At 54.8% G+C, this 17,061-nt stretch overlaps 2 protein-coding genes across 11 annotated transcripts in view; one reads left to right on the top strand and one right to left on the bottom strand.

The window, feature by feature from the left end:
- Positions 1–16,402, top strand: part of SEMA4D (semaphorin 4D) — a gene marked incomplete at its 3' end in the record, with an annotated part of 122,311 nt that extends 105,909 nt beyond the window's left edge. For 7 of the 9 annotated variants that reach the window (XM_082403371.1, XM_082403375.1, XM_082403374.1 and 4 more), the window contains one exon: positions 512–1,932. In XM_082403371.1, coding sequence (XP_082259497.1) covers positions 512–1,440 — 929 coding nt within the window. Of the gene's footprint in view, positions 1–511; positions 1,933–3,009; positions 3,220–10,858; positions 11,069–14,758; positions 14,857–15,227; positions 15,389–16,241 lie in introns of those variants that run through there. The other 2 variants (XM_082403379.1, XM_082403378.1) reach the window with 2 other exon arrangements.
- Positions 16,403–16,596: 194 nt separating this feature from the next.
- SECISBP2 (SECIS binding protein 2) overlaps positions 16,597–17,061 on the bottom strand; it is a 41,471-nt gene continuing 41,006 nt past the window's right edge. For both annotated transcript variants that reach the window (XM_082403383.1, XM_082403386.1), the window contains exon 16: positions 16,597–16,730. In XM_082403383.1, coding sequence (XP_082259509.1) covers positions 16,609–16,730 — 122 coding nt within the window. In that variant the 3' untranslated portion in view covers positions 16,597–16,608. The remainder of the gene's footprint in view (positions 16,731–17,061) is intronic.

Genomic DNA, 17,061 nt, shown 5'->3' with positions numbered 1-17,061 from the left:
TCGGGGGATCCCACCCCTGCCAGGAGGTCCGGCATGTCCCAGCTGAAGGCAGGCGTGCCCTGGGCTCCTGCCCTCCCATCCCTAACCCGCTCGCTAGCTGTCATCAGTTAAGACAAGTTTAGGAGGAGGGCGCCAAGGCCCACCGAACAGCTAGCACACCCGGCAGCCGCTAGCAGAAGCCCGTTGTTTGGTAAAGCGCCGCCACCAGAAGGCACAGCTGACCGCTGCCCAGCCTCCCCGGCCTGGGGAGTTCTCTCCTGGGAAATCAGGGTGCGAAACAGGATTTCTTCTGCTCAGAGTTGGCTTCAATTTCTTTGTCCCCAAGGGCTGCCATTGGGGTCTTAATCTTTGCTCTTCCGTCACGCATGTCTTTATCTCCTTGCTGTTCTGGAAGATTCCATGTTGCTCCACAGGGTGAAACTCTTGTGTCCTCTTGTGCGTGTTAACCTAGTTTTGAAAGAAGTATCGAGCAGGGTTGTTGATGCTGTGCACGTTTATTTTGATGTTCCAGATAAAATTAAAGAAAGTTACCTGCAGCATTTTTTCAAGCATGGTGGCACAGCACAACTCAAATGCTCCCAAAAGTCCAACCTGGCCCGGGTGGTGTGGAAGTTCCAGGACGGCGCGCTCAAGGCCGAAAGCCCCAAGTACAGCCTGGTGGGCAGGAAGAACTTGCTCATCTTCAACCTGTCAGAAGGAGACAGTGGGGTGTACCAGTGCCTGTCTGAGGAGAGGGTCAAGAACAAGACAGTCCTGCAGGTGGTGGCCAAGCACGTTCTGGAGGTCAAGGTGGTCCCTCGAACTCCGGTGGTCTCCACCTCGCCGGTCACACGGACAGAAGGTAGTAGGATCACCTCCAAAGTGTCAGCGGGGCCCACCCGAGGCTCCTTTCCCCAGACCCCGGCCGTGCAGGCCACCATGCCCAGTGCCATCGCCCCGCCGTCCAGCCCCGAGGGGCCCACCGGCACGTCCTGTGAACCAAAGATTGTCATCAACACGGTCCCCGAGGTCCACTCGGAGAAGACGATGTATCTCAAGTCCAGTGACAACCGTCTCCTCATGTTTCTCTTCCTCTTCTTCTTCGCCCTCTTCCTCTGCCTCTTCACCTACAACTGCTATAAGGCCTACCTGCCTGGACAGTGCTTAAAGTTCCGCTCGGCCATGCTCCTGGGGAAGAAGCAGCCCGCGTCGGACTTCTCAGACTGCGAGCAGAGCGTGAAGGAGACGCTGGTGGAGCAGGGCAGCTTCTCCCAGCAGAACGGCGGGCAGCCCAAGCCGGCCCTGGACACCGGCTATGAGACAGAGCAGGACACCATGGCCAGCAGGCTGCCCACCGACCGGGAGGACTCGCAGAAGATCGACGAGCTCCCGGTCCGGGACCGGCCATTCGACGTCAAGTGCGAGCTGAAGTTCGCCGACTCGGACGCGGACGGGGACTGAGGCGCCCGCCGCTCGCTGGGAGGTCTTTGTGTTGCCAGTTCAGTCCCCCGTCCAGTGCTGCATAGGTAGCCGTCGTCAGCAAACCTCAGTCTTCTGTGTCTTTTCTCTTGGGTCGCGCTTGTGACTTGGTTTCTCTTTGTCCTTTCGGAAAACTGGCGAGCATCGCGGCCGGCCTGCTGGTCGGTGGGGCCCTCGGAGTCGTGCCTGCAGGCGCGCCTGAGGCCGCTCTGCGGCGGGAAGACGGCCGGGCCGCCACTGGCCCGGGAAGAGTTGGGCCGTGAGCGTCCCCTCCTCGTAGCAGCCACTGAAAGAGAATTTAATTCCAGATTGGAAATGACGTTTTAGTTTATCAGATTGGTAACTTATCGCTTGTTGTCCAGGTTGGCACGATCCTTTTCTTCCACGTAATTACTTTTTAGGATTTTTGCTTTAATTATGTTGGCATGTTGGGTCGTTTATTTTTTAAATTACTAAAGCAGATGTTTGAATATTTGGAAGATGTACATCTTCTGGATTTTGTTGTATATTAGGGTAAAGGTATGGCTTATGTTGCTTAAGATTCTCAGGGATAATCTTACTTTTGCTAAATGCATTCTTTTCTGCTTTTAGAAATGTAGACAAAACCATGTCTTGAGCACATGTCCTTTTTTCTTTTTTTTTTTTTTTTTTAATTTTGTTCCTTAAGGGAAGCATTGTTTTCAGAGAGATTTTTTTTCTGTACCTTTTTTTTTTTTACTCTTGTTTTAACTCTTTTGAGGAGAAGGCTGTGGAGGAATGTCCCACGACACCGGGCAGGGTTTGGAGGGAGGGATGTGGGCCCCAGCGTGCTCTGGGTGGAGCCGGGCCGGCCCAGAGTTGAGGGGACAAGTGTGTTACAATCCAGTGCCCACGGCCACCGGTCAGAACCTCCTGCCCAGACAGAACGTTCACCGGGACGTCTTGGCCATCTGAACATCTCCTTTTTCTTTTTGCTTCCGTCTCATGCCCTCTGCCCGCCCAGACTCTCCACTTGGCCTAACCGAGCTGTCCCCAACTGGAAGAGAGCAGGGCGGCCGGGGACAGCCAGGCTGGCGAGCACAGCGCCCCTCCCACAGATGCCGCCGCCGCGGACCTGCCAGGCCTGGCGCCCTCTCAAGGTGCAAGTGGGTGGCACAGTCTAACCATCACCGACGTCACACTCCATTTCCTGCTTTCCAGACACCCACATGGAGGAGCCTTTCTTTCCGTGGCAAAGAGCAATAAACTCTGAGTGTGTGTGTGGCCTGTGTGGACGGTGTCATCTTCCAGCATGATAGGATTCGACCGTTCTGGTGTAAACATTTGTGTTTTATAAGATTTACTTTGTTTTTATTTTTCTACTTTGAATTGTATACGTTCGGAAAGTAACCGAATAAACAAAAGCTTATATCCTTGACGCGGGCGCGTGGTTCCCTGTGGCTCTCCCGCCGCCTCCCCGCGCGGCCTGGGCCCCTTTCTTTCTTGCACTTTGGTCCCCTTCTCTGGCATGCGGTGTGTTCCTGACGACTTCTGCCTCAGAGCCCTCTCTCTTTTCTGTCCTCTGTCTCGCAGCCTCATCTCCTCTGCCCTTTCCTCCTCCGGGGTCCTCTTCCCTGTCCTGTCTGGTCCCTGACTCATCTTCCTCTCCCCGAAGCCCCTGGCCGGCCTCGGGCCCGGGGCCTGACAGCCGCCTGCAGGTCACCTTGCTGCCGCCCTTCCTCAGCGACCAGGCCCAGCACGTGCATGCCCTGGGGACCTTCCACCTCTTCTGCCATGCCACAGGTGAGCGGGGCACCTGTCCGGGTTGGGGGGCAGGCAGTGGGGGCCTCCTCCACGAGCACGGCCTTCCTGGCTGCACCTCTCCGGTGGTCCCCAGCGACACTAAACTGTTACCCCGAGGCTGTTCCTGGGGACAGCAGGGCCCGACCAGTGTTTTCCTCAAAGGGCCAAACTCTTCGGCTTCGCCGGCCATGGTTTCTGTTGCAACTACTCAGCTGTTGCCTTGTAGCTTGAAAGCTGCCGCTGCGCGGGCACCAAAGTTTATTTACAAACTGCAGCTTGCCAATTGCTGGTATATAGGGTTACTTCTTTGTCGGCTAACACTTTGGGTTTGATGTATGTGGCGTTTGGAGATTTAAAACATTAACCGTAGAGCCTCCAGAAAGGGAATTGTTCTAACAACTTGCTTCAAGATGTTTAAACGCAGAAAAGATTGGGAGTCTAGCGTGCCCCCTCGGATGTAGGAGGCGTTGGCACTGTGTTGGATGGTATTGGGATGGGGCGTCAGCCAGACCCACGTTCCGAGTGTGTCCTGGGCTTTGGGCAGCACCCGGTGGCCCGGTCTCCCCAGGGTGCCGTCTTCTAACTCATCAGTAGCTGCGGGGAGAAAACACGTGGCACGTTCCGGGCCTGGCAGCTTGTCCTCTTTGCTCAGAGGCGAGGAATGAAGTTAGTGAGGAGGACAAGCAAATCTCATTTTTTTCCTTTTTTTGAGAATTTAAGCAAGCTGTGAGAAGCTGCTGAGTGTTACGCTGCTGCCTGATCCCCTGTGGAGTTGGCTCACAAGACTTTGAATGGCTCTGTCCAGTTGTGACCCCGCACGTGTGGCCACTGGTGACTCCTGCCTGGGCCTTGGGCAGTGGGTAGGGAAGTTGCCTGTGAAGGGGACTTCTGCAGACAGACCTGCAAGGGGCGGGTCCGTGTGGCCCCAGGTCACCTGGGTGCTGCTCTCGGCCACTTGACTCCCTTGGGACAGGGGCCCAGGAACTGCTTCAGGCCCCCAGGCCCGTCCCACAGCGGCAGGGTCCTCCACAGTCACACTGGGGAATCTCCTCAGTGGTGGGAAGGTGGGGAGGCTCGGTGCTGGGGACACCAGGGCCCCTTGCTGGCAGACACAAGCCCTCAGGGACCCCATAGCTGGGCCTGCCAGGACCCACCCCTCAACAGAGCAGTTTCGTGTCTGCACTCAGGGAACCTACTCTTCCCGAGGGCAGCCTGCTGTTGAGGGGCAGAGTGGACGAGAGCATGTCCCTTCTGTCTGAGGCCCCACGCAGGCCTGGTCCCCCAGCTCATCCTGCCGCAGGTCACTGGGTTGGGTGTCCCCAGTGACACGTCCAGATCTAGGCAGGCGCTGGCTGCCCTCTTCCTCTAAACCTAGCCCCATAGCCAAAGCCGGTTCACTGTGCAATGTGGGTGTTCAAGTGCACAGTGTTTAAAAAGGCAGTGTCTCTGGCCATCCCCTCCCCCGAGTCCCGGAAGGCACCAGAACTAAAGACCAAGTTTCCTGTCAGGCTGCGGCTCTGCAGAAATGTTGGCTTCTGCCTCTGCCTGCAGGCACCTCCCCGTCCAGGTTGCTCCCACGTGGCCTCGGCCTGAGTGTCACTGCAGAGCTGGGCTTAGGAAACCATCTCACAGTGGCTCAAGCTCTGGCCCAGCTAAGGCCAGGTCGGCTTCTCACGGTGGGCATGGCCTCGCGGCTGGGTGACTCTGAGGGGCTTCTCAGCTCACTGTCTTCTCTGCATCTCCAGATCATGCTGGTGGAATGTGTGTGTGCGCCTGTGTGTCTGTATGTTGATGTGTGTATGTGTGCATGTGTATATGCGTGTACATGGGTATGTGTGTGTGCTTTGTCTGCTGACATATCTGTGTGCACATTTGTGTGCATGTATGTCTGTTCTTGTGTAGACATGTATACACACATCCACGTGTGTGTGTGTGTGTGTGTGTTTCTTTTTGGTTCAAAGCACTCTGCATGATGTGCCTTGTGGCCATGCTTCCATTCACAAGCCCTGAGTCTTGAGTGTGAGGAGGAAAAATTCCAGGTTCTGGGGTGGTTCTCCTCACTGCTGGCTGTCTTCCATTTGAAAGCGATGTATGTGCACAGTGGAGAGTTAGGAAAATACTGACAAATATAGAAAAGGGGTTCTGAGCTGGAGAAATTACGAAGGCATTTAGTCATGTTTCACTTTTCTGAAATAATCCATGCTTCTTGTGGGAAAATTAGAATAGTACAGATAAGCAAAGAAATCTCCCACTACGTGCACATGAGCACATTTACCTTTATTTTGGCTAAAAATACAGATAAAACATACAGGCATATCTCGGAGATGTTGTGAGTTCAGTTTCAGACCCCGCCATAAAGTGACTATTGCAATAAAGCGAGTTGCACAATTTTTTTGATTTCCCAATGCATGTAGAAATTACGTTTATGCTATACTGTAGTCTATTAAGTATGCAATCACATTATGTACCCTAATTTAAAAGTACTTTATTGCTAAAAAATGCTAATCATCAAGCAAGCCTTCAGCAAGCTGAAATAGTAACGTCAAAGTTCACCAACCACAGTCACCATAAAATTATAATAATGAAAAAGTTTAAAATGTTGTGAGAATTACCAAAATGTGACACAGAGACACTGAGCAAATGCCGTTGGAGAACTGGCGCCGATAGACTTGCCCGATGCAGGGTTGTCACACACCTTCAATTTGTAAAAAACATAGTGTGTGCAAAGTGCAGTAAAGCGAGGCACAGTAAAACAAGGCAGGCCTGTACATGTAACAGTGATTGATAATGCGTCCATATGCATGTCTGTGCAAAGCGTGTGTCTGCACATGCACCGTGCACATATATACAGACAGAAATAGAGCTGTATAATTTTTTAACAAAAGTAGAACTTCTCTTCACCCTAACGGCCCTGCCCTCATTCCTGATACAACTATTTTTCTATGTCAGAGTTAGACCTGTGTTGTTTTTAAAGCTAAGAATGGGTCCTCTCTACTTTGGGTGACATTTGCATATTCAGGTTTCGGATGGCCTTTCATGTTTTAACTACAGTGTTAGAAATCAGAGCCCTTTAAGCCACCGGGGTCAGAGGGGCAGAAGCGGCCTGGGCCTCGGAGCTCCTGCAGCGACAGTTGGTGCAAGTGTGCGTGTCACGGCTCCTGAAAGGCGAGGGTCAAGCCGTGGGGGGATAGTGGACCCGTGAGTTGGTCGTTTTTCCAGGAAGAGTCAGGACGCCCCTCCACGCTGGGGCAGCCCCGGGCCCCTGCTGGAGTCTCAGTGCTTACAGTGTTTGAAGAAGTGGTTTCGCCAGAAGCGCTGTCTGTCTTTTCTGTTGTTTGTGATAATCCACATGCCTTTACGACGCGGCAGTCCTGGCCCTGGGCTTCTGGAAATCTCTGTGTGCAGGAGAGTCATCTGCAGAAGAGACTCTCCCGCGACCCCGTGAAGTTGGCAGCTGTGCAGGCATCTCCCATTCCTTCCGACATGGCCCACAACATTGTCTGTAAAGCGCCTTTTGCCACATGAGGTCCCAGGGTTTAGGATCTGGATATTTTGGGGGTCACTCTTCAGCTGACCACAGCGCCCCAGCACCTGTGTGACGGGCTTGAGACACTTTGAGGAGGAAAGCTGATGACCTTGGGGTGGTGGAGCCCTGGAAGAGCCCCTTTCCTCTCCCGGGCAGGTTCTCTTGGTTTCTGTACAGGTGTGAACTCTGGGCCACGCCGGGGAATCCGGAGTGAGTGTCCTTGGTGCGTGCAGCCTCTGGGTGCTCGGAGAAGAGCCCCCCCCCAAGGGGTGCACCCGGCCGCCCGGTAGCTGGAAGGACCCTGGGCGTGAGTATGGGCGGTGGGTTGGCCCCAGGGCCACTGGTCTGGGGTTGACCACACGGAGGAGGACGCCTGGAGGAACGCTTGGCTGCCTGTAGCTGCACGGACGGCATTGGGGCAGCTGTCAGGACGTGGCCTGAGGACTTAGGGTGGGTCCCATCACAACCCCCTCCAGCTGGGGACTCTCAGGCCCTCCGCCTCTAGGATGGGCCGGCTTCCCTTGGAGAGAGGCCATTGCTCGGAGGGATTCTAGTTTTGTCACACAGTAGAGTCAACTCTACACCAGTGGGTTTCCTTAGACGGTGTGGGTCGAGGTGCGGGCAGGATGGAGCCAACAGTCCCGCAATCCTGAGGTGCGCTGGGACCCAAGACTCCTGGTGGCCCCGAATTTCCGAGGAGCAGGCCCCTGTGGGACAGTTGGGTTTGGCCTGCTGCCCCGGGTCCCCACGGATGTCATGTGGTGGCCCTGCTGACCGGTTTTAACTGTCGCTTTCCCTCTCTCTTTAATCTCTTCTGCATTCAGAATGAGTTGGATAGTTTTAAAAAAGAATAAATGGAACGTAAGTACTTTAACATATGTAATGTTTTACTACCGCTAAATACACATTTAGAGAACATTCAATGGTGCTTGACGCTGTCCTCACCGTGGAGGTACATGTGGTTTCTGTCCTTGTTTGTGCCCAGGCAACCGTGGGTCGAAGGAGAATTTGGCTCCTGAGAGGTCCTGGCCCATGTGGTTCGGGGTGACGAATCATCCCCAGCTCAGGCCACCCGGGTTCTTTGTCCCAGTGTCAGTCATGAGAACCTTCCAGAGGCTCCTGTGACCCATGTTCGTGGCCCCTGTCCTGGGGGGCTCGCTGCGTGGCACCACTGAGCAGGGCAAGGGGATGAGACCTGATTTCAGTGTCTGAAATTCAGAGACAAGTCTCCCGTTCTTAATCAATAATGCCTCGCGCGTGTCAGCTTTTAAAGTTAGACTCCGCCAAGGTGCCTGCTGGCCAGGGAACGACTAAATGCAACATGGTGTCACCAAGTGCATTCAGTTAAAGGGAGGAAGTACCTCTGCCTGACTGACAGGCACCCAGGCACATGCGCACAGACGTGGTGCTGTGTACGTGTGCGTGTGCGTATATGTACAAGTATGTACATCTGAATGTATATGGAGAGTATGTATAGAGTTATCTATGGGTAGAGTACAAAATGCTTTGTTTTGTATATTATACAAAAACTTATATTATGCAAAATTATAGTGATAGAACAAAACACCAGAAATCCCAAAAATCCTGCCCAGAAAACAACTAAACAGACCCCTGAGGGCTCATCCACTGGGCCAGGAAGGCTGGGGGCTGCTGTGTAAAACGCTTCTGAACAGCTTTCAGGATTCTCTCCAGAGCCTGTGTAACGTGTCTTTCTTCCAAATAGCATTTTATTTTTATCATAAAATCAGTATTTGTTTGTTGTGGTGAATTTGGAAACTTCAGGAAAGTATGAAGAGCAAAACCCAGTCACCCCCAAATGTAACCAGCTGCAGCCCCCCTGGCACAATGGCCGCTTTCAGGCCTTTTCTCATGTGCATGTGTCCACACACACGTACACACATATACAATGTACTTACATATTGTCTTGATTTAATATAATGTTATTGTTATTTTTTCGTGTTGCTAAATCTTAAACGTGATTCCTGATCAGTGACAACACGGGTGGTTGCCGCAGCGTTCAGGGGACCCCTTGTGGGACATTTCCTAATTTCCAGTAGAAACGGCTTCAGTGGGTTCTGATCATTGTCTCGGGATTCATTCCTAGGATTGTCCGGTTCAAGGGTCTGACTCTCCCTTGGGAGGAAGGTTCTTTGAGGATCCTGAACGTGGTGGGTCACCGATGCAGGGACTGCACAAAGGTGAATAGGTCCCAAGTTGGTCACACGGGGACCTGACTGGCGACGAATCCATCAGAAGTAATCATATCTAAACTAGAAGTCTCTCCCCCTTCTAAAAAGCCCAGCACGTGACAGAGAAATCTCCGCCCACCACCGTTCCCACCTGGCCGTTCCCACAGGCTCCCGCACGCATGCACACCCCGATGCCAGCTGTTTCTGTGCTGGTTTTTAACCCTTTGGCTCTATCATTTGTTTTTCCTGCTCAGTGAACTCCAGCCACAGGCACATGTATTCCTTGTACTGCTGACCATCCTGCATGAAATCACGTTTTATGTGATTTCCCAGGTTGGCGGGCATCTGAGATGGAATCTAGCTTTTCAAAGCTGATTCTCAGGCAGGGTTGTGATCAGGCAGGGCTGCTCTGGTCTAGCTCAGCCTCACAGCCTGCCCGTCCAGGGCGGTGCTGTCCACGCGGAACAGCAGGCATTTGTCAGGGAGCTGGGTCCCTGGGCAAGGAGGCCAGAGGGCCCCCCTCGTCCACATTGTTGGGGTGCCTGCCTGGCAGAGGCAGTTAGGGTAGCAGCATGGGCTGGCAGGGCCTGGCCCAGCACCGCACCATCCACCCCCCCAACCCCGTTACTGGGAACAGCAGGAACAGAGGGCCTGTTCGTCCCCCGGGGCCCACAGGGAGTAGGGCCTGCACCCCCTCCTGCCCGGCTCCGAGCCACCTGGGTGCTCAGGGCAGGCGGCGGCTGCTTCTGTCTAGGGCGTGGCCTGGCCTGGCCTTTGTTCTCCCAGCTCAGCTCAGCTGGGGGTCTGCACATACCCCAGGAAGGAGCCGAGTTGTGTCAGCTGGGTGTTTTCATCTGACCTTGTCCTGTCTTCAGCCACTTTTGAGTGGAAGCCAGCGTGTAGGCAGATCACAGTGGAGGCGGCCTGGCTTGTTTGTTCTGAAGTAGGGACGGGAGTCGGGCCCGTCTCAGCACAGCCCTTGGTGCCCAGGGTGAAGCCTGAAGCCCCAGGCTCATGCAGCTGCACTTTATGGATGGGGAAGGTGGCCCCGTCAAGGAGGTCACTTGCTGAGGCTGTTTCCGGTGTTGGGACCAGAGCCCAGGCTTGCTCCAGGCTTTCCACACACTGGTCCCCACAGCCCACCACCCCAGCCACTGTGGAATGAGCACGGGATCTGCGGGTGGCTCGTGTACAGGACCCTGCCATGCTTTGGGAAGGGGGCTTCTGCCTGGGCCCTTCCCCTCCTCCGGTCCACTCTCCTCCAAGCCCTTATTTTGTAAGACAGGCCCTCAGCCCTTCTCGGCACCCTGGTGCGCCTGGGAGCTCCAGGTGGCAGTCCCACCCCTGGGCGTGGCAGCCCGGCCAGGCCCCACTGGGTAAGCTGTGACTTCTCCATGCCCAGGGAGAGGGAGTGGCCCAGCAGAGGCAGAGCAGGCCGAAGGTGGTGGCAGCAGGGCCGGGTGGGCAGATGAAGTTCCCAGGCCCAGACCCTCTGTGCCAAACAGACATCCGCCCCAGAGCTCAGCCACCAGGCACTCCAACGGGGTGCACAGCCTGGCGAGAAAGGGAAAGGGGGTGCCCCACGATGGCCTAGAGTGTGTCATGGGGACATGGCCACGCAGGTGTGCTTTGAAAAAGGCACCTGAGCAAGCTCAAGGAGCAGGGAGCCACGGGGCACAAGGCACTAAGGTGTCTGTACCCCTTTGCTCCCAAGGGTCACTGGGGACCACAATGGGGAACCACCCCCAGGCCTCCTCCAGGGGAAGGACAGGGACTTATCGGAAAGCTGCACTGTCACTTTGAGTCCAGCTGGGACGAGGCCCCTAATCTGGGAAGCCCCCATCTCCCGCGCCAGGATAGTTCCCATGGTTCCCATGACCCCTAGTGGGGGTCCTGGTGGTGAAGATGGTCTGTGTGCCCCCAGGTCCTGCGGACGTTCACTTTCTCTGGGAGAAGAACGGGCGAGAGCTGGAGGTGTGTGTCCCTGCGCAAACCCACGCGCTGCCTGATGGCAGGGCCCATGTGCTCAGCTGGCTGCGAGACGCCCTCCGGGAAAGCGCCGAGTACCGCTGCTCCGCGCTCTCCACGGCGGGGAACAAGACCTCCAAGGTGCGGGTCACTGTGACCAGACTGGGTAAGTGCGCTCTCCTAGCCTCGACTCTTCACCATTTACCCTTGTCCCTCGAGCAGCAGACTTGCATGGGAACATTTCAGTATGGAGATTACCTGTAGGGTTTCACGAAGATGGATGAGTTAGCTTTTCACTGTCTGCCTCATTGGTGCATGCATGTGTGTGTGCACACACACCTGCACACGCACACACCTGTACCCGTGTGCACACGTGAATGCATGCTGGCTGCCGATCCCCCGTCCTCCCAATAGAAGACTCAATCTTTTTATTTTTTTGGCTGCATGGCTTGTGGGATCTTAGGTCCCCGACCAGGGATTGAACCCAGGCCCTGGGCAGTGAGAGCGCGGAGTCCTAACCACTGGACCGCCAGGGAATTCCCTGTGTTACATTATTAGGTTGGCCGACCCCGTAGTCTATTATGATTTCCCCTCCTGTACTTCTGTTTCCCACGTAGGTAACCACTGTGCCGATTCCTACTTGCTTGGTTCATACTTGTCATTAATTCCGCATCAGACCCTGCAGTTCAGTCCCCAGTCAGTACAGACATACTGGCGTCCTGTGGTCAGCACCCCCAGAACCTCTGCACCAGGAGCCAAGTGCCTCCCTGGGACTGGCCCTCTCCCACTGAGGCTAGAGATTCCGTTCCTCTGATGTTGGATCTCGTGGTGTGTTTCCCGGCGTTCCTTTCTTTCTTTGATTTCATTCTTCCGTGAAGTGTCTCTTCTGGCACACTCAGGGTGTCTGGGGGGAGTCAGCGTTTTGAGAGCCTGTGTCTTTTCTCCATCTGCACACTTAGAGAGTCCAGCAGGGTAGACAGTTCTGGCCTGAAAATCATTCCCTAGTGTGTGAGGCTGGCCCTGTCTTCTGGCTCCTGAGAGCCTGCCAGTGACCGTGTGTGACCACTGTCTTTCTGAGTGCCGTGCAAGTGCGTGCCTGGCTGGGCCCCGTCACACGTGCAAGCCCCCGCCTTCAACTCTCGGAAGCGTTCAACACTTAATTCACTTTTCTCCACTTCATTTCCTGTTCTTTCTGGAACTATTTTCCAAGATGTTGGGCTACTTGGGCTGGTCCTCTGTCCATCTTCTCTTTCCTGTCACCTCTGCTTCTATTAGCTTTTCTCGACTTTATCTTGCACACCTGTTAATTTTCATCCCACTCTCACACTTTATTACTCTGAGGTTTTCATTCTGTTCTGTCGTGAGTGCATTCTCCTCTTGTCTTGTGGATGCGGTGTCTTCTCCCGTCTCTGAGGATTATTGAGAGGATTTTCCAGTTTTCTTTTCCCTCCCAGTTGCCCTTTTTTGGTGGTTTTGTCTTAGTTTCCCTCAGAAGTCTTGGGACCCTTGATTGTTGGTTACATTTAAGAGAGGGGCACAAAGATCCCTCCTACGAGGCCCTTTCTGCCCAAGGTGCGGTCTTTGGACAGGCAGCATTCCTACTACTTGGGAGTTCGTTAGAAATGCGGAGCGACTCAGAAGTCCTGGGAGCACCTCGTGTTAACTTCTCCAGGAGATTCCTACGTGCACTAGTGAGGAGGCTGGTCTGCCCCGCACCCGTCCACTGTCGTGCGGAGGGCCGCCGGCTACAGCCCACACTTGGAGCAGCAGGCCGTCCAGGGCTCAGGTTGGGCCATCAGTGAGGACTTAGGTTGGCAAGAGGCTGGGGCCTCATCATTCAGTACATAAAGCCCACCATCCTGTCTGCCTTCAGTGCGGGTACTGCCCAGGTCACCCGTCCTGTGCTCTCCAAGACCACAGTCTCTTCTGGAGCAGAGGGAGGGCAGCTCCCCGGCCGTGCAGAGAGGTTAGGGCCCTGGGGGCCACGGGCTTCTGCTTCTGGTTCTGCACAGCCTTTGAAGCGGCCTGCGCGCCACCTCCCTGTTGCCCAAGCCCCCGAGCGTCTCCCCGCTGCTGGCCTAGGACCCTGTGTGCTTGGGTCTGCTGATTCTGCCGGGGCCAGGGCCGTTTCCACCGGTCCCTCTGCTTCTCAACTTTCAGGTTTTCGCGGTTTCCTCTCCTATTCTCTGTCCTTTTTCAAGAGTTTATATGTAAATGTACACATTTTAAAAGATCCTTTGTCCTTTAACTGGGGGTTACAGAGAAAAGGAAGTTACAAATATTCACTCCCACCTAGAACCTCCGTTCCTGTCATTTCTGTAAAATGCCCTTGCCTGTTGCTGTCAAGATAAAATGAATAATCTTGTCATAAGCGTGCCTTACAAACTGTGACCTCTTATCCAGAAGTCAAGTGAACGGTACTATCAGCAAATAGCTAAGTAGGAATAGCCAGAGAAGCAACTATGCAGTTGGGGCTGTTAACTGCTTGACCTCATCTAAATCAGCTGCCTTATAAGGAAGGTACAGCTCACAGATGATGAAGGTTAAGTGACTCACCCAAGGTCACACAGCTCACCAGCCAGTAAGGAGCAGGGCTTGACTTTGATGGCAAGAAAATTTATACCTGAGTCACTCTACAGACAGTAGACCCCAAATCCAGGAGAGGGCATGAGCACAGTTAAGACAGCTCAGTATTTTTTATCTCCCCACAGACCCCACCATGTTTACTGAAGGTACGGGTGGTGGTGGGTGAGGATGTATTAGAAGATGAAATGTTTCTTTTGGGATTCGGATTCCCATGTGTTGAGTCAGGAGCCCCTGCAGGGCCCCTGGAGTGAAGGGCCACTAAGGGCCCTCCTCCAGAACTCTGGGTGCCTCCCATTGTCGTCCTGGAGTGGGGGGCAGCTCCAGCCGAGGGCTAGTTGTGTGGGTACCATCACCACTGGGCCTGCTCAGCTCTGCTCAGGGTATGAGTTCGACTTCCTGTCTGAAGGACTCAGGTCTTTGGAACCCATTTCTTTCTTGCTTTTTTTAAAAAAATTTATTTTGGCTGCGCCGGGTCTTAGTTGCAGCACGCGGGATCTTCACTGCGGCACGTGGCATCTTTAGTTGCGGCATGCATGCAGGATCTAGTTCCCTGACTAGGGATCGAACCCGGGCCCCCTGCAATGGGAGCGCAGAGTCTTCCCACTGGACCACCAGACCAGGGAAGTCCCTGGAACCCATTTCTGAAATTAGTCACATGAGCTGTAGTTGAAAGCAATGATGGGGTGCATTTTTATGTTTACAAAGAAAAGCTATGGCTCTCAGACTCATGCCACCCTGACAACCCCTACAAGTGACTCATTTTCAAAATTCAGGATCAAACACAAAAGGAGGGCAGTGCGGGGCGAGTAGCATGTGATGTAAGGGGACGCCGGACCTCGTTACCAAGCAGGTTTCTGAGCCTCAGCTCCCCGCCTCACTCAAGGGAGGCGGCAGCAGCCCCTGCCCGCCCCGAGCCCCAGAATATCTGCATTGCCCATGAGGTGTGGGGAGTTAGCCCCTCTCCTGGCTGCACAGAAAGGGCCAGTTAGATGTGGGGCTGGGGCCACCGTGACCTTGGGGAGCAGCTGCCGTGGGAGGGGGTGGCCCGGGGAAGGGAGGGCAGGGGACACTGACTGTGGAAGCCCCTGCAGCCAGGAAGGCGAGGCCCGAGGGGTAAACGCGTCACCCCTGCCCACTTGGCTGCCTCGGCCGGCTCGGCCCAGCAGGGGGGCGTCACCTAGCTCACAGCACAGCCTCGGTGCGTGGAGGGCCCCCGGGGGACCATGAAGGCCTGCAAGCTGAGACCTGGAGCCCCGCCTCTGTCTTGCAGAGGCGACCCAGCAGGAGAGGTGGACCAGAGAGCTCGCCACCTGGAGGGCCGTGGTCGGGGAACACGACCGCATGATGCAGAGCTGGAGGAAGGAGTGGGTACGTGGCCGGGCCCGAGGGAGGGCAGGGGTCTGGGGGGTCCGTGCTGCCAGTGGGCCCCACATGCTTCCTGCTGACCCACTGAGCAGTTCTGCTTTCTGAAACCTGCACTCTGGGCACCCGCAGCCGTCCAGCCTGGAGCCGATCCCCGGAAGGGAGTCAGCGCAGGGTGGGGCCCTTACAGGAAACCGAAATCAGGCAGGGCCAGCTGGTTCTGGCGAGAAGCCCCCACAGCCACCGCGACCCCCAGACACAGCTGAGCACACCGGGCTTCCCTCCCGCGGGACCCTAGACCCCACGGGGAGCACACGGGAAGGGGACTCGAGGCCCTCCTGTTCTGCCAGGAACTCGAAGTCCACGTTTTCTTTCAGGAACGCTGTAACCAGGACACCTAGCCACCAGGAGGCAGCGCTGGCTCCAACCCCAAGCCGCCCTTGCTGTCACCCGCCATGCAGCCTCGGAGGCCCCAGGGCAGTGAGCTGCCTCCCTGCTGCTGGACGAGGCCGTCAGGGCTGCTCAGTGGAGAACACGCAGCCCGCTCAGTGGAGAACACGCAGCCCTGAGTGAACCTGCGACAGTAGCCGAAACCTCTTGTAATTAGGTGCTTAGATGGGACAGAATGGCCTGTCTGGCAGAAACAGGAAACCAAAAAGGTGTAACAAACAGGCTACAGACAGAAACTCTGGTTAAGACAGCAGTGTGCATGACGGTTCCTCTTCCAGAAGCACTGGTGTTACGCTCCACAGGTCACCCCTCACAAGCTGACTGATTTCATGTCATGCAAAGGGGCCGCCCCCTGCCCCCTAAGCGGCCCAGTGTTAGCGCAGCCCCTCTTGACCGCTGGCTTTACTGCTGTGGAGCTACCTGCGTACTTAGCCACTCGACTGTAAGGGACAGGGAAGGGCAAGGCTTCAAAGGACAAGAATTTGCCTTAAACCTTGAGTGCTGAGGTCCAAACTCAGGAGCTAACAAACAGACGTGGATTGAGGAGACTCTGTGTTATTCCTCACTAATGTCAGCGCTTCGGCCTGTTTTCTGAAGCTCCCAGTGTGCACCTGTCACCAGCGGCCAGGGCCTGGGCACCGAGCTTGTGTGAGGCGGAAAAGCCAGCAGGTCAGCTGTGTGCATCTCCCGGGTCACAGTCACTCTTCTCACAGCGGCGCGGGTCTGATGAGGCTACACTGTACACATGCTTCTGGGTCCCTAGTTATTCACGCTGCACCTGGAGACTCTGCTGTGTGTGTGTGTATAAATGTGAAGGCCGAGGCTGCTCAGCCTGTAACCTTACAGATACTTCTTGTTTGTGGAATGACGTTTTTTAATGGAATGCCGGTCTATCATAAAGCTAAAACCTCTGGTAAGTTGTACTTCTCTTGTGACCCTAGCAAGTGGATGTCTCCTCAGCCTCACGACCACAGCTGTTTCCAGACCCCCTTGTTCTGAAGCTGGGTACCTTCGTACAAGAGCAGCAGCACACATTTCCAGCCAGTCACCTAGAGGATCCACTCTGAACAAGGCTTCTGAGGATGGCTGGCTTTGGGGTTAAAGTTGTCCTGTTTGCCCACCCAGCTGCTGGCCCACCTTGCAACAGACGCCGAGCTGGCTCACGGACCACCACGCACTGTACAGGGTTTTCGGTGAAACCTCCATCGGCTCTCGCTGCGGTTCTCGTGCAGGTAGGCTCCAGCCGCCACAGCTGCGGAGTGGACGGCTCCAACACTGGGGCCCTTTCCTTGGTGCTATGATTCTTCCTCAAGTTCGGACACAGTCAGAGCACCTTCCACGCCCAACAAAACAGACACTTCCAGTTATCACAACATCAACACGCAGGGTCCTGGTGGGAAATGTGGTTATGAGGATGAGTTTTCTCTGAACTGTTGGAAAAAAATAAAGAGTTCTTTCTACGTTTGCTCAGTGAAGCGTGTGTGTACTTGGGAAGCCCGCCTGCTTTCTGTGGCACCATCAGTACAGAGTAGGTCACTGTGTCACCTGCAGCAGTGGCCTGTCAGGAAAGTGACACCATGACCAGGGCAACTCAGCATTAAGTCACATAAGTGAACCCTCTCAGGAGCTGAATGAATGTGATGTTAAAAACCCAACGTACTTTGTTCAGCTAATCTGAACAAATACCACAGACCCAGAGGCCTTGGGGGCTCTGGACAAACAACGTGCATCTCTAGCAGAGATTTCTTAATGATTTTTTGA

Source organism: Balaenoptera borealis (assembly GCF_965194805.1).
Source record: "Balaenoptera borealis genome assembly, chromosome: 8".
Taxonomy (NCBI): domain Eukaryota; kingdom Metazoa; phylum Chordata; class Mammalia; order Artiodactyla; family Balaenopteridae; genus Balaenoptera; species Balaenoptera borealis.
Note: the sequence above shows the minus strand (reverse complement) of the source record. Positions and strands in the feature narration are given on the sequence as shown.